The 12,500-nt window shown below is 45.2% G+C and overlaps 3 protein-coding genes and 1 long non-coding RNA gene across 4 annotated transcripts in view; 2 read left to right on the top strand and 2 right to left on the bottom strand.

Annotated features, from left to right (window-relative positions):
• The window catches only part of si:ch73-71d17.2 (RPA-related protein RADX), a 21,219-nt gene extending 19,660 nt beyond the window's left edge, over positions 1-1,559 (top strand). Inside the window, 2 exon segments of the mRNA XM_053343762.1 lie at positions 918-1,067; positions 1,435-1,559. Coding sequence (XP_053199737.1) covers positions 918-1,067; positions 1,435-1,559 — 275 coding nt within the window.
• The window catches only part of LOC128383674 (zinc finger protein 271-like), a gene marked incomplete at its 5' end in the record, with an annotated part of 108,849 nt that overhangs the window by 37,432 nt on the left and 58,917 nt on the right, over positions 1-12,500 (bottom strand). The gene's annotated exons all lie outside the window — the stretch shown is intronic.
• Positions 2,465-3,096, top strand: LOC128384215 (uncharacterized). The gene is made up of 3 exons (XR_008324089.1): positions 2,465-2,603; positions 2,660-2,706; positions 3,054-3,096. It is a non-coding gene; the product is annotated as an uncharacterized LOC128384215 (long non-coding RNA).
• The window catches only part of LOC128384117 (C-type lectin domain family 10 member A-like), a 10,486-nt gene continuing 4,421 nt past the window's right edge, over positions 6,436-12,500 (bottom strand). Inside the window, exons 5-8 of the mRNA XM_053343698.1 lie at positions 11,673-11,765; positions 9,355-9,509; positions 8,392-8,501; positions 6,436-6,693 (exon numbers count right to left, since the gene is read on the bottom strand). Coding sequence (XP_053199673.1) covers positions 6,537-6,693; positions 8,392-8,501; positions 9,355-9,509; positions 11,673-11,765 — 515 coding nt within the window. The 3' untranslated portion in view covers positions 6,436-6,536. The remainder of the gene's footprint in view (positions 6,694-8,391; positions 8,502-9,354; positions 9,510-11,672; positions 11,766-12,500) is intronic.

Here is a 12,500-nt window from a genome sequence, read left to right as displayed (position 1 = left end):
TACACACACACACACACACACACACACACACACTAAGGCTGAGAGGTACACACACAAACACTAAGGCTGAGAGGTACACACACACACACACACACACACACACTGAGGCTGAGAGGTACACACACACACAAACACTAAGGCTGAGAGGTACACACACACACACAGTAAGGCTGAGAGGTACACACACACACACTGAGGCTGAGAGGTACACACACACTGAGGCTGAGAGGTACACACACACACACACACACTAAGGCTGAGAGGCACACACACACACACACACACTAAGGCTGAGAGGTACACACACACACACACACACACTAAGGCTGAGAGGCACACACACACACACACACACACACTCTGAGGCTGAGAGGTACACACACACACACACACACACACACACACACACGCTAAGGCTGAGAGGTACACACACACACACAGTAAGGCTGAGAGGTACACACACACACACGCTAAGGCTGAGAGGTACACACACACACACACACACACACACTGAGGCTGAGAGGTACACACACACACACACTAAGGCTGAGAGGCACACACACACACACACACACTAAGGCTGAGAGGTACACACACACACACACTAAGGCTGAGAGGTACACACACACACACACACACACACACACACTGAGGCTGAGAGGTACACACACACACACACACTAAGGCTGAGAGGTACACACACACACACACACACACACACACACTGAGGCTGAGAGGTACACACACACACACACACACACACACACTGAGGCTGAGAGGTACATACACACACATATGTTTGTACTTCTATCCTTGTGAGGACCTTCGTTCTAACCTGAACTATGAAATTCTCTTCTCTTCTTCTCCTCCTCTTCTCTTCTTCTTCTTCTCTTCTTCTTCTCTTCTTCTCTCTGCAGCTCTGTCAGACGGCGTGCTGCTCGACGCCACCTTCCTCCCTCAGTCCTCCTCTTCCTCGTTGTCTCCTCCTCTCCTCTCTCACTCCAACACCTGGACCTCCATCCTGTCCCACGGAGCCTTCTCCTCACACACACCTCCGCCTTCCCCAGGTCAGTGCACACACACACACACACACACACACACACTCACACACACACACACATACACTCATACACACACACACACACACACACACACACCTCCGCCTTCCCCAGGTCAGTGCACGCTCACACACCCTCACACACACACACACACACACATACACACACTCACACACACCTCCGCCTTCCCCAGGTCAGTGCACACACACACACACACACATACACACACACACACACACACACACACACACACACACACACACGCTCACACACACACTCACACACACACCTCCACCTTCCCCTTCTCCAGGTCAGTGCACGCTCACACACACACGCTCACACACACACGCTCACACACCCTCTGTCTCTCTACTAGGTGACCTCATCAGTATGGCAGCCCAGTTGACCAATCAGAGGCTGGTGTGCATCCTGGAAGCGTGTCACCTGGGCGGAGCTACGACGGAGATCGTCCTGAGCCGAGCGTTCCTGCTCACCGACTGACACGACATCACATGTGCCAAAAGGTCCTCACAGTGTAGAAAGGTCCTCACAATGTAGGAAGGTCCTCACAATGTAGGAAGGTCCTCACAATGTAGGAAGGTCCTCACAATGTAGAAATGTCCTCACAGTGTAGAAATGTCCTCACAATGTAGAAATGTCCTCACAGTGTAGGAAGGTCCTCACAATGTAGGAAGGTCCTCACAATGTAGGGATGTCCTCACAATGTAGAGATGTCCTCACAATGTAGGAAGGTCCTCACAGTGTAGGAAGGTCCTCACAATGTAGGAAGGTCCTCACAATGTAGGGATGTCCTCACAATGTAGAGATGTCCTCACAATGTAGGAAGGTCCTCACAATGTAGGAAGGTCCTCACAGTGTAGGAAGGTCCTCACAATGTAGGAAGGTCCTCACAATGTAGGGATGTCCTCACAATGTAGAGATGTCCTCACAATGTAGGAAGGTCCTCACAATGTAGAAATGTCCCTTAAAATGTAGAAATGTCCCTTAAAATATAGGAAGGTCCTCACAATGTAGGAAGGTCCTCACAATGTAGAAAGGTCCTCACAATGTAGAAATGTCCTCACAGTGTAGAAATGTCCTCACAATGTAGGAATGTCCTCACAGTGTAGGAAGGTCCTCACAATGTAGGAAGGTCCTCACAATATAGAGATGTCCTCACAATGTAGGAAGGTCCTCACAGTGTAGGAAGGTCCTCACAATGTAGAAATTTCCTCACAGTGTAGGAAGGTCCTCACAATGTAGAAATGTCCTCACAATGTAGAAAGGTCCTCACAATGTAGAGATGTCCTCACAATGTAGAAATGTCCTCACAGTGTAGGAAGGTCCTCACAATGTAGAAATGTCCTCACAGTGTAGAAAGGTCCTCACAATGTAGGAATGTCCTCACAGTGTAGAAAGGTCCTCACAATGTAGAGATGTCCTCACAATGTAGAAATGTCCTCACAGTGTAGGAAGGTCCTCACAATGTAGAAATGTCCCTTAAAATATAGAAATGTCCTCACAATGTAGAGATGTCCTCATAGTGTAGGAAGGTCCTCACAATGTAGGAAGGTCCTCACAATGTAGAAATTTCCTCACAGTGTAGGAAGGTCCTCACAATGTAGAAATGTCCTCACAATGTAGGAAGGTCCTCACAATGAAATGAAAGGTCCTCACAGTGTAGGAAGGTCCTCACAGTGTAGGAAGGTCCTCACAATGTAGGAAGGTCCTCACAATGTAGAAATTTCCTCACAATTTAGAAATGTCCTCACAATGAAATGAAATGTCCTCACAATGTAGAAATGTCCCCACAACGTAGGGATGTCCTCTCAATGTAGGAAGGTCCTCACAACGTAGAAATGTCCTCACAGTGTAGAAATGTCCCTTAAAATGTAGAAACGTGCTCAGAAAGGATGAAGAAATGCATGATGGGAGTTGTAGTTGTAAAATTGGATTTGTAAAGTTACTGTTTATACGTACTCACAGTGTAGGAAGGTCCTCACAATGTAGAAATGTCCCTTAAAATATAGGAAGGTCCTCACAATGTAGGAAGGTCCTCACAATGAAATGAAAGGTCCTCACAATATAGAAATGTCCCTTAAAATGTAGAAACGTGCTCAGAAAGGATGAAGCAATGCATGATGGGAGTTGTAGTTGTAAAATCGGATTTGTAAAGTTACTGTTTATAACATTTTTTTAAACGTGAACATTTATTATATTTATATTTTGTATTTTATGGGTTTTACATTTAACAGGAAACATTAATGATGCACTTTACGATGTGATGATTTCCTGTTGGGAGTTTTTCTCCTGTTTTATTCTTTATTTGCCTTAAAAACATCGTAGTAGCACTCGTAGCTATCTGTTAGCTATCTGTTAGCTTCGTGTTTAACCCTCGTGTCGTCCTCCCGGGTCAAATTGACCCCATCTCTTTTGACCGTTCCTTCTTTCCTTCTTCCCTCTTTCTTTGCTCCCTCCTCCTTCCATCCTTGCTTCCTTCCTTCTTTCCCTCCTCCCTCTGTCCTTACTCCTTTCCTTCCTTCCTTCCTTCCTCCTTTCCTTCTTTCCTTCCTCCCTCCATCTTTACTCTTTTCCTCCCTCCCTCCCTCCCTCCCTCCTTACTCCTTTCTTTCCTTCTTTCCTTCCTTCCTTCCTTCCTCCCTTCTTTCTGTCCTAAATTCCTTCCTTCCTTCCTTCCTCCCTTCTTTCTCTCCTAAATTCCTTCCTTCCTTCCTCCTTTCCTTCCTCCCTTACTTCTCTCCTTACTTCCTTCCTCTTTTCCTCCTTACTCCTTTCCTTCCTTCCTCTTATCCTTCCTTGACCTGAGGACAACAGGAGGGTTAAATGTGACTGTGAAGTTGGGAGTTGTAGTTTTTTTAACTGTACGTTTGACTACGTTTATAAAGCACTAATGACTGCGACACTTTCTGTTCGTTTTAAAATCCTGTTGGGATTTAAAGTTTATTTCCGTTGTTTGGAATTTTACATGAAAAAATACGTTGTTGGTTTTTTAGCGAGTTGACTTTATATAAGTTAAAAGATAAAGTGTAACTGCTGGTTGTTTTATACTTTTTGTGAAGCTCCTTCCTACCTTCCTTTCCTTCCTTTCCTTCCTTCCTTCCTTTCCTTCCATCTGTCAATCTTTCCTTCCCTCCTTCCCTCCTTCCTTCCTTTCTCCATTCCTTCTGTCCTTCTTTCCTTCTTTCCTTCTTTCCTTTCCTTCTGTCCTTCTTTCCTTCCATCCTCCCATCCTCCCTTCCTCCCTTCTTCCTTCCTTCCTTTCTTCTCTTTCCTTTCCTTCTGTCCTTCTTTCCTTTCCTCCTCCCTTCCTCCCTTCCTTCATTCCTTCATTCATTCCTTTCCTTCTTCCCTTCCTTCATTCCTTCTTTCCTCCCTCCCTCCTACCTTCCTTCCTTCCTCCTTTCCTTCCTCCCTTCCTTCTCTCCTTACTTCCTTCCTCCAAAAAATACGTTGTTGGTTTTTTTGTGACGTTTGGGAGATTTAGCGAGTTGACTTTATATAATTTAAAAGATAAAATGTAACTGCTGGTTGTTTTATACCTTAGACCTTTAGACCTTGTTGTTGCAAACTGACTGAAAATATGTTTAAACTGAAAAATCTATTTAATAAAAAGTTTTACAGACTTTCGTTCCTGGTTTTTATATTTTCTGTTTGTGAAGCTTCAGATTGAAGTTTGATGGTTTTTTAGTTTTTGGTATATTCTGTCGTAATGTTCAGACTAAGTTTGCTGAAGCTTTGAAACACTGATCTCAAATTCTTTGCTATTTTCTTGCATTTCGGAGGAGTACGTTTTCATTTCACCTTTTGCCTCTAATATTGCTCCAATATCTGAACCCTCACATCCTCTTCATATTCTGACTCATAATTAATCTCTACAATAATTTATCAGTCATTAGTCAACGTTTGATTAGTCAGCTTTGAGAAAACCCCGACAATATATACATCAAAACGTGCGGCTCGATCGGGGGAGGGGTGCTATGACTTTTGGTATTGAAATTCCAAAGTTATTCCCAAAAAACCGGGAGATTTCTCCATTGAAAATTAATGGGAATTTTTTTTAAAAACCTCAAAATGTCACCTTTTTTCTGAGTCACCTAGCTCTCTCATACGTGCACGTAGAAACGTGATTCAAACTTTAAAACAGAGGATAATTTGTCCTCTCTGGAAAAATACCAAACTGTTTTTCCATAACACGTAAACTTTTCAAACTATGAGCAGTCAAACGAGGAGTGGAAATCACTTTTTCGTCAAAGTTAGAGTGGAAGCGGCAGTTAGCTAGAGTGTGAGAAGCAGTAAAAAAATAACCTTAATTTTTATTTTTAACTCGAGCTCACGGCCAAACCGTAAAAAGGAGACAAATAATTTTTGGTCAAAATGTAGACATAGGTGTTGGGATTCATAAAATGTGACTTTGACAGGCGGGGTCTGCACAAAATTTAAACGAGGGGGCCGAGACCGGCGGCAATCCCTGTCTCACTCCCCATTAAACCTAATGTAATCGTCTTGATTAATCTAATGGAAAAAAGACATTTTAAAGAATATGATGAACATGTTTGAGTGCTGATTTTGATGTGGTTGGGTTTTTTTGGTTTGATTTGCAAATATAAAACATATATACTTCTAATTTTATATATTGTGAGTCACATTAGAACAGGGGTGTCAAACTCATTTTCGTTCAAGGGCCACATACAGCCACATTTGATCTCATGTGGGCTGGATCATTAGAAAAATGGAAGGAAAGAAGGAAGGAAGGAAGGAAAGATGGAAGGAAGGACGGAAAAGGGATGAGGAAGGTAAGGAAGGAGGGAAGGGAAGACAAAAGGAAGGAAGGAAAAGGGATTAGGAAAGGAAGGAAAGAAAGAAGGAAGGAAGGAAGGAAAGGAAAAGAAGATGAAGGAAAGATGGAAGTAAGGAAGGACGGAGGGATGGAAACAAAGAAGGAAGAAAGGAAAATAATACAAGAAAGGAAAAGAAGATGAAGGAAAGATGGAAGGAAGGAAGGAAACAAAGAAGGAAAGAAATAAAGGGAGGAAGGAAAGAAGGACAGATGACATGAGGGAAGGAAGGAAAAGAAGACAGCAAGGAAAGTGGGCCGGATTGGACGCCTTGGCGGGCCGGTTCTGGCCCACAGGCCGCATGTTTGACATCCACCTAAAAGAAATGAGTATTTTACAGTTGTAAAATGTAAAAATGGGTCAAATTTGACCCTGAATAGTCTGCAAGGGTTAAAAAAATCAGCTGCAAACTGTCAGAAGCCAGTTATCATGATGTCTGAGCAGAGTTAGCAGAGTTAGCATTGTTAGCATTGTTAGCACGGACACAACAGAAACACAACTAAAGAAACGCTGCAGTGTGTTGGGATCAAATGATTTATTGTTTAATGTGTCTGCAGTGGATCGATGATGATGATGCGAGCAGTGTGTTGTGGACGGAGCCTGGAGGCGTTGGCGCCGACGCTTAGCTGCGCTGGCCGTGTTTCTGGCAGACGAAATGCATCTTGGTGGAGCAGTGCAGATCGTTGAGGCGTCCGTCTCTGTGCAGATGAGCGCAGTCCTCGTCTCCGTGGCCGAGGCCGTGATGCGTCCAGCTGTCGGGCTGACCGGGCATCCAGCGCCTGAGACGAGAGGAGGGGGGGGGGGGTAGTTAGCTTGGTCTCTACAAAGGCTTAAAACAAGGTCAGGTAGGGTTAGGGCTAAATGTGATCTGAGCATTTAGATCATGTCTGGATCTGACTGTCGCTAACTTCCTTTAAATCCAGGCGGGGAGTTCCTGTCCTCTGAAATGAAGTCAATGGAGAAGTAACTTAGAGCTGCATTCTATCAAAAGGCCACCAGGGGGCGACCGTCTCTATACAAGTCAATGGAGAATTCACCAACTTCTCACTTGATTTCTAACCTCAGTAAACGTTTTCAAAATGTGTTTATGGTCTCAATCGTTAGTTTAAAGCCTTCTTCAATGCAGTATGATGTTCATTTGGGACATTTTGGCCTCCCTGATTTTATATGTGACGATAAAGCAGGGTATGCATTAGGGCGTGGCTACGTCCTGATTGACAGGTTGATTGACCAATGTCCTCGAGATCCAGCCCTCGTAACCATAGCAACCTCCCCGCTCCGCCCATGACTCCGCCTCATGCCCATATAAGTAGAATCCCTGTTTTTTTTTTCCCAGCATGCACCTGAAATTTTCAAGATGGCGCTGCCTAGATTAGAAACTATTGGCTTCCGAGCAGCAGTCCACAAACCAATGGGTGACGTCACGGATGTTACGTCTATGTTTAAATCACATCTTAAAACTCATTTCTACAAACTAGCTTTTACGTGATGTTTGTTTATTGTTACTATCTATTTATTTTATTTTATATTATATTATTTAACTTTTTACTTTCATTGTCTCCCTACTGTCGGCCTTGTTACTGCTCTGTGTTGTACGTCTTTGCTTTGTGTTAAAGCAGGGGGGTAAAACTCATTTTCATTCAAGGGCCACAGACAGACCAATTTCATCTCATGTGGGACGGATTATTGAAAAGATGGAGGGAAGGAAGGAAGGAAAGAGGGGTGGAAGGAAGGAAGAAACAGGAAGGACAGATGGAAGGAAGGGAGGAAGGACAGATGGAAGGAAGGAAGGAAGAAACAGGAAGGACAGATGGAAGGAAGGGGGCAAGGACAGATGGAAGGAAGGGGGGAAGGACAGATGGAAGGAAGGAAGGAAGAAAGGAAGGAAGGAAAGACAGGCAAAATGAAGGAGGAAAGAAAGGGAAGAAAGGACAGATGGCAGAAAGGGAGGAAGGAAAGAAGAAACAGGAAGGACAGATGGAAGGAAGGGAGGAAGGACAGAAGTAAGAAAGGGAGGAAGGACAGATGGAAGGAAGGAAGGAAGGAAGGAAGGAAGGAAGGAAAGACAGGCAAAAGGAAGGAGGAAAGAAAGAAAGGAAAGAAGAAACAGGAAGGACAGATGGAAGGAAGGGAGGAAGGACAGAAGTAAGGAAGGGATGAAGGACAGTTGGAAGGAAGGAAGGAAGCAAGAAAGAAACATAGGAAGGACAGTTGGAAGGAAGGACAGAAGGAAGAAAGGGAGGAAGGACAGTTGGAAGGAAGGACAGAAGGAAGAAAGGGAGGAAGGACAGTTGGAAGGAAGGACAGAAGGAAGAAAGGGAGGAAGGACAGTTGGAAGGAAGGAAAAAAAAAAACATAGGAAGGAAAGTGGGCCGGATTGCACCCCTCAGCTGGCCGGTTCTGGCCCACGGGCCGCATGTTTGACCCCCCTGTGTCAAAGTGTTCTTCATCACTCAGACTGCTGACAGACGGCCAACCTGCGGTTCATGAGGTACGGAGTCTGGTTGACCCACTCCCATCTCCCGGTCCTCTCGTCGGTCAGGCCGACCCAGTAGAAGACGCCCGAGGTGTGGCTCGTCACAAACTCCTGGACCAGAGAGACAACCGGTCAGAGAAAACAACCTTTAGGTCAGACGTGTCAAACTCATCTTCATTCAAGAGCCACATACAGAACGAGTTCATCTCATGTGGGCCGGATCATTAAAAAGATGGAAGGAAAGAAGGAAGGAAGGAAGGAAGGAAATAAGAATGGAAGGAAGGAAAAACAGGCAAAAGGAAGGAGGGAAGAAAGGTAGGAAAGACAGATAGTGAAGGAAGGACAGACAGAAGGAAGGAAGGAAGGACAGATGGAAGGAAGGAAGGAAGGACAGATGGAAGAAAGGAAGGAAGGACAGATGGAAGGAAGGACAGAAGGAAGGAAGGACAGATGGAAGAAAGGAAGGACAGATGGAAGGAAGAAAGGAAGGAAGGATAGATGGAGGGAAGGAAGGACAGACAGAAAGAAGGAAGGACAGATGGAAGAAAGGAAGGAAGGACAGATGGAAGAAAGGACGGAAGGAAGAAAGGAAGGAAGGACAGATGGAAGAAAGGAAGGAAGGACAGATGGAAGAAAGGAAGGAAGGAAGAAATGAAGGAAGGACAGACAGAAGGAAGAAAGGAAGGACAGTTCCAACCGAACACTGTAATATCAGTTTCTATGCAGACGACACTGAGCCTTAAAGTCCGGACAGATAGAAGGAAGGAAGGAAGGAAGGACAGATAGAAGGAAGGAAGGAAGGACAGATAGAAGGAAGGAAGGAAGGACAGATAGAAGGAAGGAAGGAAGGACAGATAGAAGGAAGGAAGGAAGGACAGATAGAAGGAAGGAAGGAAGGAAGGACAGATAGAAGGAAGGCAGGAAGGACAGATAGAAGGAAGGAAGGAAGGACAGATAGTCTCACCCATTCCTCGTCAGTGTGGAGGATGGCCAGGTGAGACTCGTGTCCGTTGCACCAGTCTCTGGCGTCGTGCCAGGACATCGCCGCCTTGCTGAAGAAATAACAGCTGGTGGTGAACGTGTCCCAACCCAGAGGACAGCAGCTGCCCCCCGCTGTGCCTGCGAAAACACAAAGGAGACATCATTCCTCCTTTCCTCCCTTCCTTCCCTCCTTTCCTCCCTCCTTTCCTCCCTCCCTCCCCCCTTTCCTCCCTCCCTCCTTCCTTCCTTCCTTCATTCCTTCATTCCTCCCAACCCAGAGGACAGCAGCTGGCCCCCGCTGTGCCTGCGGAGACGCAAAGAGGGAGACATCATTCCTCCTTTCCTCACTTCCTTCCCTCCCTTCCTTCCTTCCTCCCCCCTTTCCTCCCTCCCTCCCTCCTTCCTCCCCCCCTTTCTTCCTCCCCCCTTCCTCCTTCCTTCCTCCCTCCTTCCCAACCCAGAGGACAGCAGCTGCCCCCGCTGTGCCTGCGGAGACGCAAAGAGGGAGACATCATTCCTCCTTTCCTCCCTTCCTTCCCTCCCTTCCTTCCTTCCTCCCCCCTTTCCTCCCTCCCTCCCTCCTTCCTTCCTTCCTTCCCTCCTTTCCCTCCTTTCTTTCCTCCCTCCTTTCCCTCCTTCTTCCTTCCTCCCTCCTTTCCCTCCTTCCTCCCTCCCTCCCTTCCCTCCTTCTTCCTTCCTTCCCTCCCTTCCTTCCTTCCTCCTTCTTCCTTCCTTCTTCCTTTCCTCCCTCCTTTCCCTCCTTCTTCCTTCCTTCCCTCCTTCTTCCTTCCTTCCCTCCTTTCCTTCCTTCCTCCCTCCTTCTCTCTTTCCAAGACGGAGACATCATTCCTCCCTCCTTTCCCTCCTTCTTCCTTCCTTCCCTCCTTTCCTTCCTTCTTCCCTCCTTCTAGAAAATTAAGAATATTTTTTAAAACTTTTTTTGCGTTTGTATGAAACTTTGGAAAATGAGGAAACGATGGAAGACTCCTACAGATATTCTGAAATGTTGGGACAGTTTGAGAAGGAAAAAGGAAGTGGGAAGATTATACTCTTTTTGGGGAAATGGGGACATTTTAGACCCTTTTTGAGAAGTGTGGGCGAGTCTTCTTCCCTCCTTCTCTAGGGAGGGAAAACATTTCTATGAAGTGGGAACAGTCCTTTGGAAGTTGACATCATGTTCGGACGAGTGTGTGTTAAGTGTGTGTTGAGTGTGTGTGTGTGTTAAGTGTGTGTGTGTGTTAAGTGTGTGTGAGTGTGTTTGTGTGTGTGTTAAGTGTGTGTGTGTGTTAAGTGTGTGTTAAGTGTGTGTGTGTGTGTGTGTTAAGTGTGTTTGTGTGTTAAGTGTGTGTGTGTGTTAAGTGTGTTTGTGTGTTAAGTGTGTTTGTGTGTTAAGTGTGTGTGTGTGTTAAGTGTGTGTGTGTGTGTGTTAAGTGTGTGTGTGTGTTAAGTGTGTGTGTGTGTGTGTTAAGTGTGTTTGTGTGTTAAGTGTGTTTGTGTGTTAAGTGTGTGTGTGTGTGTTAAGTGTGTGTGTGTGTTAAGTGTGTTTGTGTGTTAAGTGTGTTTGTGTGTTACAGTGTGTTAGTGTGTGTGTGTGTGTTAAGTGTGTGTTAAGTGTGTGTGTGTGTTAAGTGTGTTTGTGTGTTAAGTGTGTGTGTGTGTGTTTGTGTGTGAGTGTGTTAAGTGTGTGTTTGTGTGTTAAGTGTGTTTGTGTGTTTGTGTGTTAAGTGTGTTTGTGTGTTAAGTGTGTTTGTGTGTTAAGTGTGTGTGTGTGTGTGTTAAGTGTGTTTGTGTGTGTGTTGTGTGTTAAGTGTGTTTGTGTGTGTGTGTGTGTGTGTGTGTGTTAAGTGTGTTAAGTGTGTTTGTGTGTTAAGTGTGTGTGTGTGTTAAGTGTGTGTGTGTGTTAAGTGTGTTTGTGTGTTAAGTGTGTGTGTGTGTGTGTTAAGTGTGTTTGTGTGTTAAGTGTGTTTGTGTGTGTGTTAAGTGTGTGTGTGTGTGTGTGTTTGTGTGTTTGTGTGTTAAGTGTGTGTGTGTGTGTGTTAAGTGTGTTTGTGTGTTAAGTGTGTTTGTGTGTGTGTTAAGTGTGTTTGTGTGTTAAGTGTGTGTGTGTGTGTGTTAAGTGTGTTTGTGTGTTAAGTGTGTTTGTGTGTGTGTTTGTGTGTTTGTGTGTTAAGTGTGTTTGTGTGTTAAGTGTGTTTGTGTGTTAAGTGTGTGTGTGTGTGTGTTAAGTGTGTGTGTGTGTGTGTGTTTGTGTGTTAAGTGTGTGTGTGTGTGTTAAGTGTGTGTGTGTGTGTGTGTGAGTACCGTTGTTCATGAAGCGTTCGAGGGAACATTTGAGGGTAGCGACCGTCCTACTAACAGTATCTAGAACTGAGAGCTGCTTCAGGGCGTCCGACACTGAACACAAACACACAACACAGAAACACACAACACAGAAACACAGAAACACACAAATACACAAATACACAAACACACAACACAGAAACACACAACACAGAAACACACAGAAGGAAGGACAGACAGACGGAAGGAAGGAAGAAGGGAAGGAGGGAAGGAAGTAAAGAAGTAAGGAAGGAAGGAAGGAAAGACAGTCAGACAAAAGGAAAGAGGGAAGAAAGGTAGGAAGGACAGACAGAAGGAAGGAAGGAAGGAAGGATAGAAGGAAGGAAGGAAGGAAGGAAGGAAGGAAGGAAGGAAAGACAGATAGACAAAAGGAAAGAGGGAAGAAAGGTAGCAAGGACAGACAGAAGGAAGGAAGGAAGGAAGGAAGGAAGGAAGGAAAGACAGTCAGACAAAAGGAAAGAGGGAAGAAAGGTAGGAAGGACAGACAGAAGGAAGGAAGGAAGGAAAGACAGATAGACAAAAGGAAAGAGGGAAGAAAGGTAGGAAGGACAGACAGAAGGAAGGAAGGAAGGAAGGAAGGAAGGAAGGAAAGACAGATAGACAAAAGGAAAGAGGGAAGAAAGGTAGCAAGGACAGACAGAAGGAAGGAAGGAAGGAAGGAAAGACAGTCAGACAAAAGGAAAGAGGGAAGAAAGGTAGCAAGGACAGAAGGAAGGAAGGAAGGAAGGAAGGAAGGAAGGAAAGACAGTCAGACAAAAGGAAAGAGGGAAGAAAGGTAGGAAGGACAGA

The sequence above is a fragment of the Scomber japonicus genome, chromosome 22, assembly GCF_027409825.1.
Source record: "Scomber japonicus isolate fScoJap1 chromosome 22, fScoJap1.pri, whole genome shotgun sequence".
In the NCBI taxonomy this organism is placed as follows: Eukaryota; Metazoa; Chordata; class Actinopteri; order Scombriformes; family Scombridae; genus Scomber; species Scomber japonicus.
This window is presented reverse-complemented; position numbering and strand designations above follow the sequence as displayed.